Source organism: Nothoprocta perdicaria, unplaced genomic scaffold (genome assembly GCF_003342845.1).
Source record: "Nothoprocta perdicaria isolate Ctin4 unplaced genomic scaffold, notPer1 scaffold_388, whole genome shotgun sequence".
Classification (NCBI taxonomy): Eukaryota; Metazoa; Chordata; class Aves; order Tinamiformes; family Tinamidae; genus Nothoprocta; species Nothoprocta perdicaria.
Window position 1 is genome coordinate 312,463 of NW_020455630.1, and position 17,261 is coordinate 329,723.

General features: G+C 35.6%; 1 protein-coding gene across 1 annotated transcript in view; it reads left to right on the forward strand.

Moving 5' to 3' along the window:
• DOK6 (docking protein 6) overlaps positions 1-17,261 on the forward strand; it is a 157,205-nt gene that overhangs the window by 65,095 nt on the left and 74,849 nt on the right. Inside the window, exon 5 of the mRNA XM_026044837.1 lies at positions 7,534-7,723. Within this exon, the coding sequence (XP_025900622.1) occupies positions 7,534-7,723 (190 nt within the window). The remainder of the gene's footprint in view (positions 1-7,533; positions 7,724-17,261) is intronic.

Sequence of the window (17,261 nt, forward strand, 5' to 3'; positions counted from 1 at the left end):
AACTAATGAATATGARCATATGAAGGGATATGATTACCAGTCTTTTTAAACCAAGTGGCTGAGTAGAATCCAATATTTGAAAAATACTCTCTCCTAAACCATTAGTTACAGGATCTTATACAAGCTATTCTAGTACCGATCTCCTTCCTTCCCTCATTGCCCTCATGCACCACTCTGCATTTTAATAGGCATGTTTGAAATTCAAAGTTGTCTTTTTCAGTTCTGGAAGCAAAGCAAATTCTAGTTAGGGATTTTTTAATCAATTYGGAAGGAGGTGAGAGTACAGAGATTCTTATTACTGGTACGAAATGTGGCATTTTCAGCAATCTAGCTGTGCTATAAGAATCTGTACTTGTGCTCAGATTTCTTTAGCAGTTTTCTGAGGTAAAATCAGTTGAACATAACCGTGACTTGGCCTATCTTAGTTCCTGTAAACTTGGAAGACATGACAGTTTTTTGGAAAAGATGTGTATTTGTGGGTGGAAACACCTGGTGACCTGTGATAAAAATTTAAAATCTGAAATTTACTTTTCTGCACATTTTCAATATTGTAGCTCATAAGGGCATGCTACAAAGGCTGTAGTTCAAAAGATACTTAAAACCCCTTAAAAAGACTATTGACCTTCTGTCAACCTGAGAATGAAGGGTCAAAGTTTAAATTTCCAATTTAAAACACATGACAAGTGAGTATGTGCAAGAAATGTCAAATCTTTCACATTGTGAAAATGGCAGCTGTGACACTTTAAAGTGATTTCTTTGTGTATGTGTTAGATAAATGTACATTGATATAAGAACTTATATTGCATTATTTTAAAACAATTTGCAAGTGTTTGTTAACCTCATGGACTTCCTGTTGAGTTAGTCTACTATTAGCATCTACTGAAAAATGGTAATGCAAGAATGTATAATAAATGTTTGCAAAACCACAATAGGATCTCAAAGTCTAAATTTCTGATTTCATGCATGCCCTCTTCCCAGAATCATGCTATGGCTCTCCTTTGGAGCTGAATCGAAAAYGCCTCAGCCTCTGATTAAGACCAGAGATGGTATTTGGCCTAGAGTCCCAGTATTTTTTACAATTTTCAATGATTTTTTTTGTCATTTTAAGAGCTAAAAGCAATTGAAGTGCGGTGCTACAGCAAAATGTTAATATCTGCATGATATGTCAGGGTGTYAATACCTTTAATCCCAACACAGCAGGCATAATCCCACTTCCTTTTTCAAATAGTTGTTGATAAAGACCATCTGAAACGTTTARTATTTGGTAAAGATATTTCTTTGATTACAAAAGAATTAGCCTGATGTTTGACCCGTGCCTCCAAAATACGTAACTCTTTCCTAGCATTGATATTTTTAATGTGCTATGTTCTTCATCTGTTCTTTCTTTTTCCCATTGCTGTCATCAGAAGTCATTTTCCTGGTATGCATTGATATGATATGGACTTCTAAGATTAGTCACTGAAGCAATCACATAAATTTGGAATCTCATGACAAAAGAGAGCAGATTATCTGTTGTGCRTTTATTTTATTTCCAGGATATGATCATCAGTAATGAAAACTTTAGTTTAGTTTAGTTTAGTTTTAAGGTTTTTTTTTTGATAAATTTCTTAATTGATACTGTAAAATCTTTGGGATCATGAAAACCCATTGCCACATGCTACTTGAATTTTTTACATTCGAGGACTCAAGTTACAGAAAATATTTCAGAAGGAAAATAGGTGTGTTTGCTGTGATTTGTGTGGCACCTTTTTGTTTATTATGTTCATCCTCTCACTCTCACTCTTGTGCTCAACTCATGAGTTGAGCTTTTGATTTCGGAAAGGAAGACACTTGATCCTCTACCTCATGCATGTGATAATTTGTTTTGCAAAGCCATTTTTTTCTAGAGACTGGTAAAATTGGGACTTGGCATGCAAATAAATGTTATAGCTAAATGGTACATTTATCARTTATTTGTGTGACATGAGGAGAAAATACGTGGCGGTGCAGCGGTTAGGAAGAGACTAGTTCTGTTCTGAGCTGCTCTATGGGTGCTCGCAAGATCCTGTCTATCACAGCAGCACTGGTGCATGACCCTCTAGTGCCGTGCAAGCTTGCGGTGGTAGTAGCTGAAGAAGCTCAACTGTGCATGTGAGCTGCTGCGGTAGGGGCTTATGGCCGCTGTTGTGACTTGCAGCAGGAGCACAGGAGGCTCCCAAGAGACTTTTGTGGTTATGCAAATGTGGTGCCAATAKCTGCAAGCCTCCCGCTGCACTCCATCTCCGTTATTACCTGTAAGAAGCGTTACTTCAAGTGGCACTATGATAGTTCCAGTGTGGGAAATGACCCTTGGATGATTTTCTTTTTTATATAAAAGGCTCACAACTAATGACTACTTAGTTTGCAATGAAATGCAGTTTCTGATAAAAGTGATATTTGCAATGAAGCGTCCCGTACACTTGTTTTACCTTCTTTCCCTTGCAAATTCATGTGACTTCCAGTGTTCCCCAGCCCTATAACAACAAAACAGGCTTTACTGCTTATGAAAGTCCATTTAGATTATTTTTTTAAGAATGAAGATATAGGATTATATGAAAGGCAATAAAGACTACATGATCCTCTTTAGATAATGAATTTAGCATAATGGTACTGGAACTCTAGATACAATGGCAGTGCAACTAATAATACATAGTAATAACTCCCAGAAAGAAAATCTGGACTCAGTTGCAAGCAATCTTCTAAGCAATATACTCAGACCTTTACATATGCCTTTCGTATTCCTTACGTTTCCCATGCTGCCATTAGGGAAAAAGAGCATTCATACAGAGTGCTGTCTTCAACTGAAAGACACAGAAACTTCCCACGCAGATCTCAATGCATCTAGAAGCTRCTGTAGTAGTGCACCCAAAACCTAACAACAGGAACAAATCTGCTTTTTAAATATTTTTAACTGCCTGGTTGTCGCGGAATCTGCCTACGGTGATGATTTAATCAAAATGTCACAAATTTTAATCAAAAAGTTCCTTTTTATAAAAGGAAGCAATAAAAAAAAAAAAAAAAAAAAACTAAATGGACAATGAGAGACTAGGTTTACTGTGTAAAATAAACCAGGATATTCAAGACAATATTGATTGAAAAATGATTATTTGAATAAGATGCTATCAAAATGATTCTTTAAAAGCACATGCTCTTTTTTGATAAAGACARTATACTTATCTGTTATGAGTACTAAAGCTACTACTTAAATAGCTGAATACTTGTACTAAAATCAGATACTTTGAGGTGTTACTTGTAATAATGATGGAAAGAGGGAAGAAACTGGGAATTAAAAAATGCTCATTTTTTAGATGAAATAAAGGTCCATTCTATCTTTTACTGCTATGGCTCAGTTAATGTTTGCTGTCATGCCTGTGATGTCAAGATGATGCCTTTCTATTATGTCTTTCTGGTGCTTTGGCATTCCTTGATATATGCTGTAAGGCTAATTTCRATTTTCAAAGACTGAGCAAATCTGAAAGATAATTAATTTTTAATTCTTTTACTCCCTGCCTAATATAACTTGAAAACCTCATAAAATTTCTTCCTCTATAAGCGTCTGTCTTTTTTCTTAGTAACTATTATGCAGCCTCCCTTTCTTATTTAAAGGATACTASAGTACAGCAGTCTCGAAACATTTCCTGTGTTTTAATAGTAAGAAATTCATTAATTACTCTTAGTAAAAATGTACCTTCCTGTGCTGAAAAATGTCTTTGAATACTTAGAAGAGGATTATGAGTTATTTCCTTACACTACATCCTAAGATTACCATTACATTCATTTTCTGTTATCATTAATCTGTTTTCGTAGTTTTATTTTTCAAGAATAAAGTAAACACTGCAGACTTTTTTCAAAGAAGAAAGGRATTTACAGATTTAAGTGGTTAGTTAATCCAGTGAGTTTTCAGATTCTTCTCGACTTTACTTACCAGGAAATAGTGTGCATCAGCCTTGATATTTTATTAAAAAGAAGTTAATAAACCTTTCCATGCATTTATAATAGATGCAAAGCAGAATAATTATATACGGAAAGAGATATAGAAGTAATTCTTAAGGGCCACTTCCTCACTGGGAAGGAAAACCAGAAGAGAATCGTCCTAACAGCCCTGATGTATGGAATGACAGAAGATGCTGTGACTTAAAGCTCGCTTTCCACCTGGAAATTAGTGATGCGCTGTCAGCAGAAAAAGATGGAGGAGCTTATTCAGGTAGAARCTAAATGTGTGCTTTTAAAGCCTCTTAGTACATAGGTTCCACCAATGACCTGACTGCCTTTTTCCATAAGTGCTTTTCCTTGACATTAAAGCCAAAATGAAAAGAAGCATCGAGATTAGAGGATTTCAGGGTTATCTATTCAGTTTTCCACCTGGGATGATTTAGCCAAAGGAATCTAGTGATAAAATGATTAGATCCAGGATCATTAGGCCTCACAGTCATTTTGCTTCCCCAGTACAGCTACACATCGAGCAGACTGCAAGGCTGCGAGCATTTCATCGTAGCTGCCAAGTCTCCGTCTCAGTCAATATGCTCAGTTTAACAAAGCTGCTTCTGATTCTGAGCTCTGAGAGGCATTATTAAAGGTCATCTACTTGCCAAAACCTAAATGCTAAACACCTTTACATAGCCCAAGTATATGATGAAACATCTCTCTGCTTATTGAAGGAGACGTGAAAGAACATCTGCATTGAAAGCAGCAGAATAATAGGTGTGGCAGTAAAACAGCATTTTTTTTCTCATCCTGGCTGCCCCTCTTTCTGAATTTTGCTTTCACCTTTCTTTCTTTTTTAGAGGAGGGAAGAAACTGGGGATATTGAGTGCTGAGAAACTGCACCTGCACGATCTCAGCTTTGTCTTGTTTAGTCGAGTAGTACCCACTTGCTCTTTTTCTTCCATTTCCTTATTTTCTGCATCCCTCATTTACTTCTATTTGCTTAACCTTGTCTCTCATATGCAGGTGGTGACTGACCCACAGAGAAGCTAAATATCATAGATCTTGGGACTGAATTCAGCTGGGAACTGAGACTAGACACCCCAAATATAGTCTATTTGTTCTTGCTATTGAGTTTAAGGGCAAAACTTGCCTCTGGGAACTGAATGATTGCACTATCATCATCTAGATACCTTTTCAAATATTACTGAAATGGACAAATTGGACCCTACATTTTATTTCTTAGCGTATAATTTAACAGTGCACCTTTCCTTTGTCCTCAACTTCTTATTACTCAAAGGTTTTAGYAAATTCATGTTTCAAAAGCAAATAGATCTATATTCAGTCTCTCCCYGTAAATACATTTACGCCCTTTCTTTTATTGCCAATTTGAATACATTCCAGTGGTTCTACATTTTGCCTTGCAGCTGATGTTCAGTTTAATCAGCTGTGCTTTCTTTAATCTCTGACACCTCACCTTAGACACTGACCTCCAGTACAAAGTCAACAAATGTCTCCTGACAGTTTGAGTATATCAAATGTGCTGAATACTTTTCATGAAATAATATCCTCAGATACTTCTGAGAGTTCAGGGTTTTGTAAATGTTCTGATAGCTTGTAAAGCAAATTGAATTTTTTCTTGTCTTCAACATGAGAGTTTCATGTCCACTACAGAAACTGATTGCACATTTCCATTTTCTCTGCTCTCTGAGGCACTCTGTTAGTGAAGACAAGATAAAGGGAAGGCTTTGGGAAATGGACATTCCTACTTGCTATGTATCACACACTGTGTGATTTCACACAGTCAGAGGGGACTATGTGAAAGGGAGGGCCAAGAGAACTGGCTGGTCATCTGCATCTTTCTTTCAGACAGAGGGAGAATATTCTAGGAGATAACAGCATGAAAGTGCAAAACTAGAACCTAATAAAAGCACATCTCCATGGCTCATAGGCATTTTTGCATGGCCCATTGCTGCAACATTTAGGCTGTGAAAAAGGGCAAGTATATGTAATTCTTGGACAAAATGTAGGTTGTTTTGTTCTGCACTGCATGATGCAGTCCTTGCCCTGTGCTCCCATGMGAGTCCTTCTGTTGACTTCAGCAAACACCCAGTGAGACCCGTGCTCAACACATTTCACCAAGAGCTGGGGGAAATTCTTGTCAACAATTGCAGCAGCACCTGCTAAGGTGTTTGTRCTGTACATCAGAAGACTTCTACAAACCATAAAGAGTTTCACACATAGGACCTTGGTCATAAAGTGCAGCTTTTAAGACTAGCACCCATTAGTGTGATTAATGAGAACAAGAGCCTGGGAGAAGAGGTTGAGTGGCCATRAGATTGAATGAATCAATTGGGGAATCATTAATGGGACAAAATTAAATGGACTGAAACAGAATAACATTGGGGATGACAAGTTTACTTATAGCTATGCAGGACTGCAAATCTTACTGCTCACCCAGCAGTTCCTTAACCAAACTTTGATTACTTTCTACATAAACTCACTTCTGGCGTATTTTGTATTAACTCACTTGTTTTCAGTGTGTTAACTGATTTGTCAAAAAAGTATATTTTACAAATACTAAAAAACCTTAAGACATAATGTTTGAGATACTGACTGTCAAACACACCTGGGAGCTGAGTTTCATTTTGATTATTATGTTAAATTTCTCACTTTATACCTTAAATGACTATTTTGAATTGCTTCTTAATTGTTAGGAAGTCATTCTCACGTGGAGTAATTAATTGGAAATAGTCAATTTAATAGCATTCCACACTGAACCATCATTCACTTATTAAGTACAGTTGGACACAATTTTCCCATCAGGTTTGTTCGTAAATACATATTTCCAAGATCCTGTTTTATATAATGAGTATTACTAATGTTTATACTTTAAACTGTTTTTGCCTTGACCTCTTGTTTTGATAAGCCTACTCTGAAGTGGAAGCTCAGCTAATCACAAATAGTTGTAGTCTTAGTAATATATTGTACTGAATCAAATGTTTCCAGAAAGCAGCAGATAGTGAAAAATGTTAAAAATGTAAGYAATTGTGGCACATAAATAGAAGCCTGACACAAAGAATGAAATTATTTACAGGCTTCAGTAAGTCTGGGCTACAGTATGTAAGTCTACAAGGTCTGCTTCAGTAAGTCTACAAGGGCAATTTTTATAAGGACAATAGTTGTGCATATATTTTGTCAATATAATTACTTTATTCTTTGAGAAACTTGGACCAGAGTTTAAATAATGTAGTTTTGTGTGTGTGAAGAATTGTGAACTTCAGTATGAGCATATAGGCTTTGAGTTAAGTTGCTGAGAATATATGACAAAGTTAAAGGACTYTGAAGATGATCTGTAAAAGTTGTTTCAGTCTGCTTTATTCTTTATACTGAAGATGAAATGAGAAGCATTCTCAGACTCCTCAATATACTGTCAAGGCATTTTGGACATCAGTGAATCCCTAGCACTTTTCACAGGCAAGAATTTTGTGTTAGTCTTTGAAACTTTAGTAACTTAAAATTTTTCTAAACATTTTGCAAGTTTGCATTTTGATTTCATTGCATATAACTTACTCTGTTTTTTTCTTCCAGAGCGATTCAATGTATATCTTATGCCTACACCGAATTTGGACATCTATGGGGAATGTACAATGCAGATCACTCACGAAAACATATATCTCTGGGACATCCACAATGCCAAGGTCAAGTTGGTCATGTGGCCTCTGAGCTCTTTGAGGAGATACGGACGTGATTCAACATGGTTCACATTTGAGTCTGGAAGGTAAGAGCTAAAGAGAAGCAGCAAGAATAAAAGAAACAGTCATTTTTGGGCAGCTGTCTGGTAAGTAAGACTAGCCCTCGTTATGAAGTAAGATGGAATACATGGTTTATCCGTATACTTCTGTCTCCTGAATATTACTTTTCAGTATATTCAGCTCTCTGTTCGAAACAAACATTAATACTATAAAGTACAAATACTTTATAAAATACTGCATAATACTATAAAAAAACTATAAACAATATTTAAAAGAAACATAAAGCTTTTATACTTGACATCTCCCAGCTGGGGGTATTCATTSACTCTGTTCTTTATTTAACTGTCATTGAGTTGTCCATCTTAAGTTTTACATGTCTTAAACACTAGTGTAGGTTATATTTGGGTGCTGCTGATGTAGAAGAAGGAATTGTGAATCATGGTAAAAGCTTGTCATATAGGTTGAATGAAGCTTCAGCTTCAGCTACAACGGATATTATTCTTCTTAGATATTCCTGATGCATGATTTACACTCTAATATAATCATACAAAGAAGAAAAATCACATAAAAAGGAGTGGAYGCAATGAAAGTCTAGCTTTTTTTCTGTCTGGAATTTTAATCATCATTGCCATTTCCATCCTCAAATCAAATTTAAGGATCTGGGCAAGTCTGTTTTTCCTTCCATTTCATATCTTTTTATTGCATATCATATCTTGTCCATATCATCTGCCTGWTTTTTTTTTCAGAAACCAAGAGGTGTATTTCTGTCCTTGATGTTTTGTCTTAAATTTTATGATTCTAGACAGTTCTAATTTTGTACCAATTCCCTATGCAGAACAGTCTATGGAGTCAGGTGTCCCTACAATCTTGTGTTAGCCACACTTGCTAAAAATCTTAGATGTATTTTAGTATGTACTTATTAAAATGGYATTAACAAAGATTTGTGAAAGTACATCTGGTGTTAATAAACAAAACCACCATGTTTTTAAATTCTAAAACAGATAGCAAACAAAATTTGTCTGCAGCTTCTTATTGATTGTATTGGAATTATTGCTTGACTCTTAAGATGTATATCAAGATCGATATCAAAAGAGTATCTTTGTGTTCTGCAAATTAACTGCTGGAAGTTGATTTGCTGTATGTGGCTTAAAATGTGTGTGTGTCTACAGTGTTTTAATTATGAAAAATGACAAACTGTAGCATACTGAAATTCTGTCTTTTTTTTTTTTTTTTGCTAAAACAGGATTGTTGCTTTCTGTTCTGCTCTATTTTTAACTATGGCACATCAGCACTAGCAAGTTATATATAGTGATTGTGCATACTCAAGTAAAATGCAAGAGATTTTTATCATATTGCTTTTTCCAGCTTCCCATACTGATATTTGTACATCATCTCCCCCTGCCATCCATACACCAGGCATCCTGATGATAAGTGGATTGTTTTCCTGTGTTTCATTTTTATGAGCTAGCGCTGCCTTTATCTGTCATACTTTATTTTTTTGATCTGATTTCTTCCTTTTGCTTGCTTGAGAGTGCTTTATCTGTCTGATTTGAAAATGCATGAAGATTAAATTTAGACTGGCAGAAAAATGTAGAGGGAAAATAGGACTACAGAAAAACAGTGTCTTTAATAACATATGAAGACTATATAGGGCAACACTAATACCCAGTTTAAAATCTCTTTTTATTTTTGTGGGGATTTATTTATCTTTTATTCAGGATGTTTCTGGACATGATTTTATGTTTGTTCCTTAATCTGCTAGCATCTTAATACAGTGAATTCTTGATGCAGAGTCTCTTATCAGAAGTGAAGCACTCATCCATGCTTGATGGCAATGTTACATAGTAAAAATGTTGTTGCTTTATTTTTCCCCTAAGGCTTAAAAGTTAAATGTAGAGAATTGCTTTAAAATAAATATTTTGAAATAAACTCTTACTGTTTGTAGAGCAGCAGCAGCTATGCAATATATATGCATGTGGCTAATATATGTGAATATTAAGAACTCCATTTCATATGTTTATTATTATGCTATTTATTATCTGTACTTATTTTTGAATTACTTGTTTCACAAAAYAAGTGTATCAGATTAAAATAAGTGGACGTATTCATGAAAAAAATACTATGATAAGTAGATCAAAATTAAGTTTAAGATAAACATATTTCGTTGCATTTAATTGAAATATATACTTCCTTGTATCCCACTAAACTGTTCATTTGTGTAACGAAGTCTAATAACTGCATGCTTGARAGGATATCTTAAACATAAGAGGAATAACACAGAATCTTTTCAGTATCCACATATTTGCATTGACTTTTCCACTAAATTGGAGATTGTATGTGTATGTATATTGTGTATAAAGTTTCATTAACTAGATAGCCAATGAAAATAACTATTTCTTGCAAACTAATATAAATTTTTGGAAACCCAGTGTATATACTCCTCCATTCAAATTCTGCAAAGCTGTAAAGAAAGCATAGTGTTGTGTGGCTTGGTTAAAAACTGGGTGGTGAAATTCTTTGACACTCAGCATTTTGATATCTGATAAAATCACTGRTAAGTGCTAATCCCATACAATCTATACATTGATCAGAAAATATTAATTCACAACTCTACTGGGTATTGATGCTATGGTGGCATTTTACCTATTAATAATGTTTACCTAATATAAGGAATGGTTCCCACAATTATTTAAAGCACCTAAACTAGGAGCTGACCATTTACTTTTCACAAGCCAACTTCAGATTGGCTTGATCCGTTATGCTGTTGAATCATCACTGAGTCAACAAAATTACCTGATTTTAAGATTAGATGTAAGGTGCCAGGCATTTCAGATACCTCACTATTTAAGGCATGTGATGTGTTGGAGACATAAGGATGCGTTTGATCAGTGCAAGTGCAGCAGCATTCATTTGTCTTAGAGTCTTTGGAATTGCCGCTGCACATTGTAGGTCTGTCTGCGCAGTGTTGGTGATTTTAAGCCCTTGAAATGGGAAACATGATCCTTTTGGGGGTGTCCATGAAATTCTCCAGATAGAGATTGCTGGATTCATTAATTCTGTACAATCTAAGAAACATGCCAGAATAGTGGTAAAATAGATGAGGATAAAAATATCGCATGATTTGGATCAGATGTGAAAGTATTATTTTCAGCCACTTGCCAAAATTACAGGATTCATTTTAGTGAGGGTAAAAACCAAAAAACCAAAAGGCGATTAGCATTTTTTAAAAAATTACTGTCTGGAAAGTACTTTCTATTTCAGCAAAACAAGCTCTCTGAAGTACCCTCTGAGACCCCCAAGAATTCAGGATTTTCTTTCATCTGTTGGGGTGAGGCATTGAGAGAAGTAAACACATATGGACTCTGTTCTTCTGGAAATATTGTTTGTTTTGCTTTACTGCAGTTCTTATTTGCATTAAACTGTATTTTTTTTTCCACATGGAAGCTCTCTAGTCAAGTGCATTAACTACTGGCAAGATATATCAAAAAAAAAAAAAAAAAAAGCCAAAAGAAAGTGCTGAAGTCAAGTTAAGCATGATGACAGATTGCAGTATGGAGATAGGCTGCAATAACCCTAGCCAAAAGATATGAAATATTGAAAGTTTACATGAGAAGGGAGACAGAGACAACAGGTATATTCTTGGAGAATTTTGAGAAAAATTAGAAGTAGTCACAAATCTGTTGGCTGCTCCTTTTTTTTCTGCAATATGCTTTCTTCTTTTATGTAGAAAATATGTAAATACTTGCAATCATCTAAATTTCAAGTTTATTCATGCTGCACATTCAGAGAGACCCACTGAGTCACACTGAATTATTTTTTATCTGTGTTTGCTTTTTCTTCATCAGATACAAACTAATTAAACATGGTGTTCTCTCACTCGTAAGATCTGAAATTTGTTTCCACAGATAAGAAAGCATTAGGTTCAAGCACTGTACAGTGGTGACATGAGACTTTCTCTCATTTCTCCCCCCACCTTACTTTAACGTGACCTAACACTGACTCACTGTGCATTTTCTCAGTGGTAGATACACAGATGCTAGGACTATCTGAAGCAGAAAGTTCAGTGTTTGCTTCAGGTGCTACATCTGACAGAAATCTAATTGTCAGTCTTCTGTGGCAAGTTTTGATGTTAATGTGAAACATAGTCAGTTAACCCTTAGAGTTCTGGGGCTCTTTACAGTTGACTTACTGGAAACATGCTTTTTTCCTCTATGTGGGGAAATGCTCCTTTTGTAACTGCCTCATGAATTTGTAAGTCAGTGTGGGTTTAAAAAAATGATAACCAGTCAAATGCAGCTGCAATAAATGTTTATCATTTAATGCAAGCACTAGCTCAGTGTGCCGCTGGATAATATTTGTTGACTTATTTTTGTTTTAGTGTTATGCCTTTGTTATACTTTCATAATGCTAAATTTACCTATGATTTGTATTGTCAGTGGTTTGGCTTTTGGTGTGTGTTCTCACAGTGTCTTCCCTTCTTTCTCAAATGCTTTCTGCAGGTGCAGTGTATTGGTTGAACTCATAGAATAACTTCCTCAAAACTAGAGGATGTTGTATTCCCTCATTCTTTTAGTAATCACATAGCCCTAATTTTAGGACAAGTTATATTTTCACCACTGGAAAGGCTTAATTAGTTCTTGATATTTAGCAGTACTAAGGTTGTAGTCAAATGAGATCTAAAATCAAAGTCAAGTCAAGTCAAATCAAATCAAATCAAGTCAAATGAGTTCCATTCCTACTTCTTTTCCCTTTCTAGCAGTCAAACTGACTTCTGCCATCTTCTTGATCTGGAATAAGTTCTATGTTAGTCCTCTGACTCATGTAAATCCTGCTTCATAAGGAATTGTGTATTTCATTGTGCCCTGTCAACTGCAAGACTCTCACTCTTGACTTTTGATTGTGCTGCTTCGTCTCAGAACTCCTAGATAAGAAGAAACTACTTTAGCTCATTGCAAGTGATTTATGATGTACTGCTTGCATCTTCTCCCTGCCAAGGCTGCTGTCAGTCAACACTTGTGTTACAAGGACTGGCAGTTGTTCCTCCACAATGTAAATTAATATGAACAATAATGAGAAGAAGAGGATGTATATTAAGTTAACTTATAGTGGACTTCTGTGTATGGTCTAAAGTGTTCTGCCTTGTTTTAGCCCCTGGTTTGAAGAATCAGCCACCCAGCACCGTCTCCTTTCTGTGGCTTGCAAAGAAAACTGGGGTACTTGAATTCATAGCAGGATACACTTATTGTTCCAGCTCCACATCATTTTGACTTACTGGTTCTTCAGTGGACCATAGCAAAAAATTATCCCATATGGGGAGTCTGAATAACTCACAATGTCCAAGCACCAAATCTCTTTGTTTACAGGACATGTACTAAAATTCAACCTTCTGACTCACAGTAAAAAAAAAACGGAAGTTTAACTCATTTAAGAAAAAAGTCAAGAGCCAAACTTGAAACAACTCATATCTACAAAATCTGCTAATAAAATTCATAATGCTCTTTTCTTGTTCTTGTTACAATTAAGAACCCATGTGACCATTGTAGCCTTTAAACTGCTTTCACCACACCATGAAGCCTGTCTGCATCAACTGATCGAAAATGCTAAAATTAGGCACCTAATTCTCTATAGAGGCAGCAGGAGAGTGTTAAGCATTTCACAACGGGCAACCCAGAGGGGCACATTTCAATGAGAGAAGCACCTAGCCAACAGGAATGCTGAGCACAAATAAATCCTCCTTTCCTCCCAAGCTTATGTCCCAAGTGTAGTAGTGTCACTCAAGGAGGTTTGCAACACTCGCTTTTCTCTGCCTGGGTGCTGTCCAAACACAGAATGAAGTGATCAAAATGCAGAGGATGGAATTTACACCACAAAACAGCCTTGTTCATGAATATGTAGGGCCCTGTGCAAATGCATCCTTGTACACACACTCATCATATTGCAGTAACATAAAGGGGCATGTTTCTAGAAACATTGTGGGCTTCATTTATAAAAACTTTAGCTCCTGAGCTCCAGCCTGCTTGTAGGTTTATTCTAAAGGCCATTTCAATGTTTGAGCAGTTGACCTTTGTGTGTTACATGTAAAAAGAAAAAAAGTAAAATTTCTGTTTTTCTCTCAATCAGAGGACTTGCTTGCATTGTAATCAAGTTTAGTATAGTGTGACTGCCAGTCACTACTMAGGAGCTGAGAAAGCTGCACTGGCAGCTGGGCTTGGAAGGTTTGCCTCGTATCTACGTAATTCCTRCTTCTGTCTGTGCTAATTCAATGCTCTCATGAATAATAAATTATCTTATAAAATATGTATTGACTTCTTTTTGTTTATCCTCACTAAGATGAAGCTTTTCTTGAGGATGATATATATTTTTATATATACGCACCCCTGAATATCTTTGTACTTGTACTTTGTACTTGTTGTCAAAGCCCCCAAGACTGTTTAGAAATAAATGTGTGATTGTTGAAGTTACTGATTCTTTCAATTTTTTTCTGTTGCTGTGGAGTTTGCAGGTTTTTAATGCAAAAATCAAAGATAGATCATTAAAAAATCTTTAATTCAAAATAAAAATATTCCCATATGTAAAAAGCTATAKATAAACAAAACTAAGACAGCAATATTAAGAGTAAATTGGGAGTGACTTTGCTTTTGTTTGCTTTTTTTCAAAAATGTATATTCATAGAAACCAGAGAATACTCTACATATTTTGATCTAAGCCTTTTTAAAAAAGCTCAGAACTCTCATTGGAATCAGATTGGCTAGTGTTCAGATATTGTTAATTTAGTTAATTTATTTTGAAGTAGGCCAGAGATTTTTCACCATTTCCAACAGCTATTTTTTCAATAACATTCAAGTTCCTTTTTGCCAGCCAAAAGCATTTGCTGCTTAGWAAAGACAAATACACATAAAGAAAAAATATATGTAGAGACATGTGTACTTGTAAAATATTATAAAATATGTTATCCTTCAGATTGCAAAGACACTAGCAAAAAATGAATACATAAATAAATAGTTAGGCCTGAAAGAACTATGAAATCAACCACTCCTGAGTAATTTTTTTTTTTTGTTTAGGTGGTGATGGTGTATGCTGACTGAATACAAATACCTATGCTAAATTCCATTTTTTGTTTTCACAAAAGGATTCTGCTAAGGAGAAAGCAAGACTAGTAACTGAAAACTAAGCCAGAGCACTGTAGCATTATCATATATTATGTTGCCCTGAAGACTTTCACTGAAACTAAGTGTCCTCTCATTCTAATTTTAATTAACTATAGAACTATCAAAACAATGCCACATAAGGGAGACCTAGAACAATTTACATGAGGCGTCTTCTTGGTAGTATTCTAGAAAAGTCAGGCTGTTTTTGAGGAGTGCTTGACTGGTCTCCTGGGCTCCTTTGATCTTGTGCTTATTTATAGGCACTAAGGGAAGGGCTGTCCCTGAGCCCTTGTTAGAGGAAATGCCATTAGCTGCYGGGCCCTTTCTAATAGTACTTTTTTGCTATTGCAGTAAGTTATTACTATTATTGCACTATTAATAATTCTGTACTCTGAGTAATGCTGTAATGGTATGTGATTTATTTCTACTGTGAGTAGTCACTTGTCACATATTTTCTAAAAAGCTTCAGTCTTATTAGAAAGAGGGGAGGGAAAGGCAGGATCTAATGGAATCACTCAGTCTCGGAGGTTCCAAACATCATTTGATCTTTCTGACTTTTTCAAAAGAAACAAAAACAAGATCTGTTCTGTTCTATAACTCATTGAGATGCTTMATCTACTTGATTATGCCATCAAGTGCCAAAAAGTCAAATGCATAAAACTGCATTTACATGGCTTGCTAGAGCCAATGCAACAGTATGGATTTGGATATTTTGTTGTATTAAAATGTATCTGTATATATTTTGGCTTTTGCTCTGTCCAACTGGAACAGTATCCCTTCTTAAAAATAATATTTTAAATGATCTGTGATACATCTTTTCAAACAACATTGTCCTGGAATGAATAACAGAATAGATTTTACTTTCCTAACTGTGTGATGTGATGAATGAAAGTTCATCAATGTTGACTATAAGAATAAATAGAAATGATTATTACAGTGCAAAACTGCATATCTTAAAATATGATATTTTAAAACTCAAAAAAAAAAAAAAAAAAAAGGAACCATTTGATCATAAGTATTGCTTACTCTTCAGAATAGGACTGAAGAAGGAAGAAAACTTTGCAGTCCAGGGGATGGTATAATGAGAAATTCTTTGGAATAATCAGATCTGTCTGATCTTCATGTMAGAAAAGAACAGGTTGGATAATCTATTCTAATGATTGGCGTATTTAGGACTCCTGTCAACAACAATACAAAACAACACAGGGCTGGAGACAACAGCAGCAGTACAAGTGCTAAACCTGTTGCACAGGAAGCCCAACACTGATGTGAAATTGGACATCAAATAGACCATCTTGCTGGGACTAATGAAAATTCAAGAGATGGATAAAAATCACAATGGTTTTGTGGCAGCAACATAAAGGCCTAAGTAAATGGAATAAGATAAGATGATATAAATTTGACAGTAAAATACATGGACTGTAAGAAGTAGAATTAGGARGGGACTTCTGACTAGTAGCACAACATGTATGTTGCTTTGATGGACCACTGGCACCAAATGTGTTTAGTAATAACATCCTGTAAAAAAGTAAGGMAGATCTGAGCAAAAGGTAACAGGAAGGACTTCCTCGGGTGCTTCGTTTTAGTAGTATTTCACCTAAACCTCTTTAAGCCCCATTGGACCAGCTTCTCAGAGAGAAAAAGAAGAAAAATGGGTTCAATTAGCTCTCTTCCTTAGAAGCACAGAGAAAATGGAGGGCAGMCAGAAAAAAATGCTCGGTGCATGAGCAAATAGTGTCAAACAGACAGTAAAAAGGACCATCAGAGAAATTAGAGCAGAAATAGTAATACACAGAAATAGAAATGTATATTAGCATTTATCCTGAAGCTAATATACTGTCTGTGATAGGAAACTTACCTATAATATGAATGAGAGTGAGAAAATGGGGAAATACTTCAGAAATTTAGGTGTTGCCAAGGATACTCAAAAATCATATTTTTATATGGTTTTAATGTCATACATCAAATAACTACAAACATACCCAGGCTGTTAGTTATAAAGATTCAGGGGATGCACAGGTTCCTTTTGCTGTGTAAGAATTATGAATATCTTATGTATATGATTCTACCACTTATAGTACTTCATAATTGGATAGAAACCTGTAAGTGCAGCCAGTAGGTCTCACGTCTGTATTTTTTTTTTTTTTAAGCTGACACACAGAGTTATGACAGAAAGGTTTCATAGAATCATAGAATGCCGAAGGTTGGAAGGGACCTCAGAGGTCATCGAGTCCAACCCCMCTGCTCACGCAGGGTCACCTAGAGCACGTGGCACAGGGCTGCATCCAAGCCGGTTTTAAAGATCTCCAAAGAAGGAGACTCCACAACCTCTCTGGGCAACCTGTTCCAGTGCTTTGTCACTCTCACAGTGAAGAAATGCTTCCTTAAGTTCCTGTGGAACTTCCGATGCTTCAGT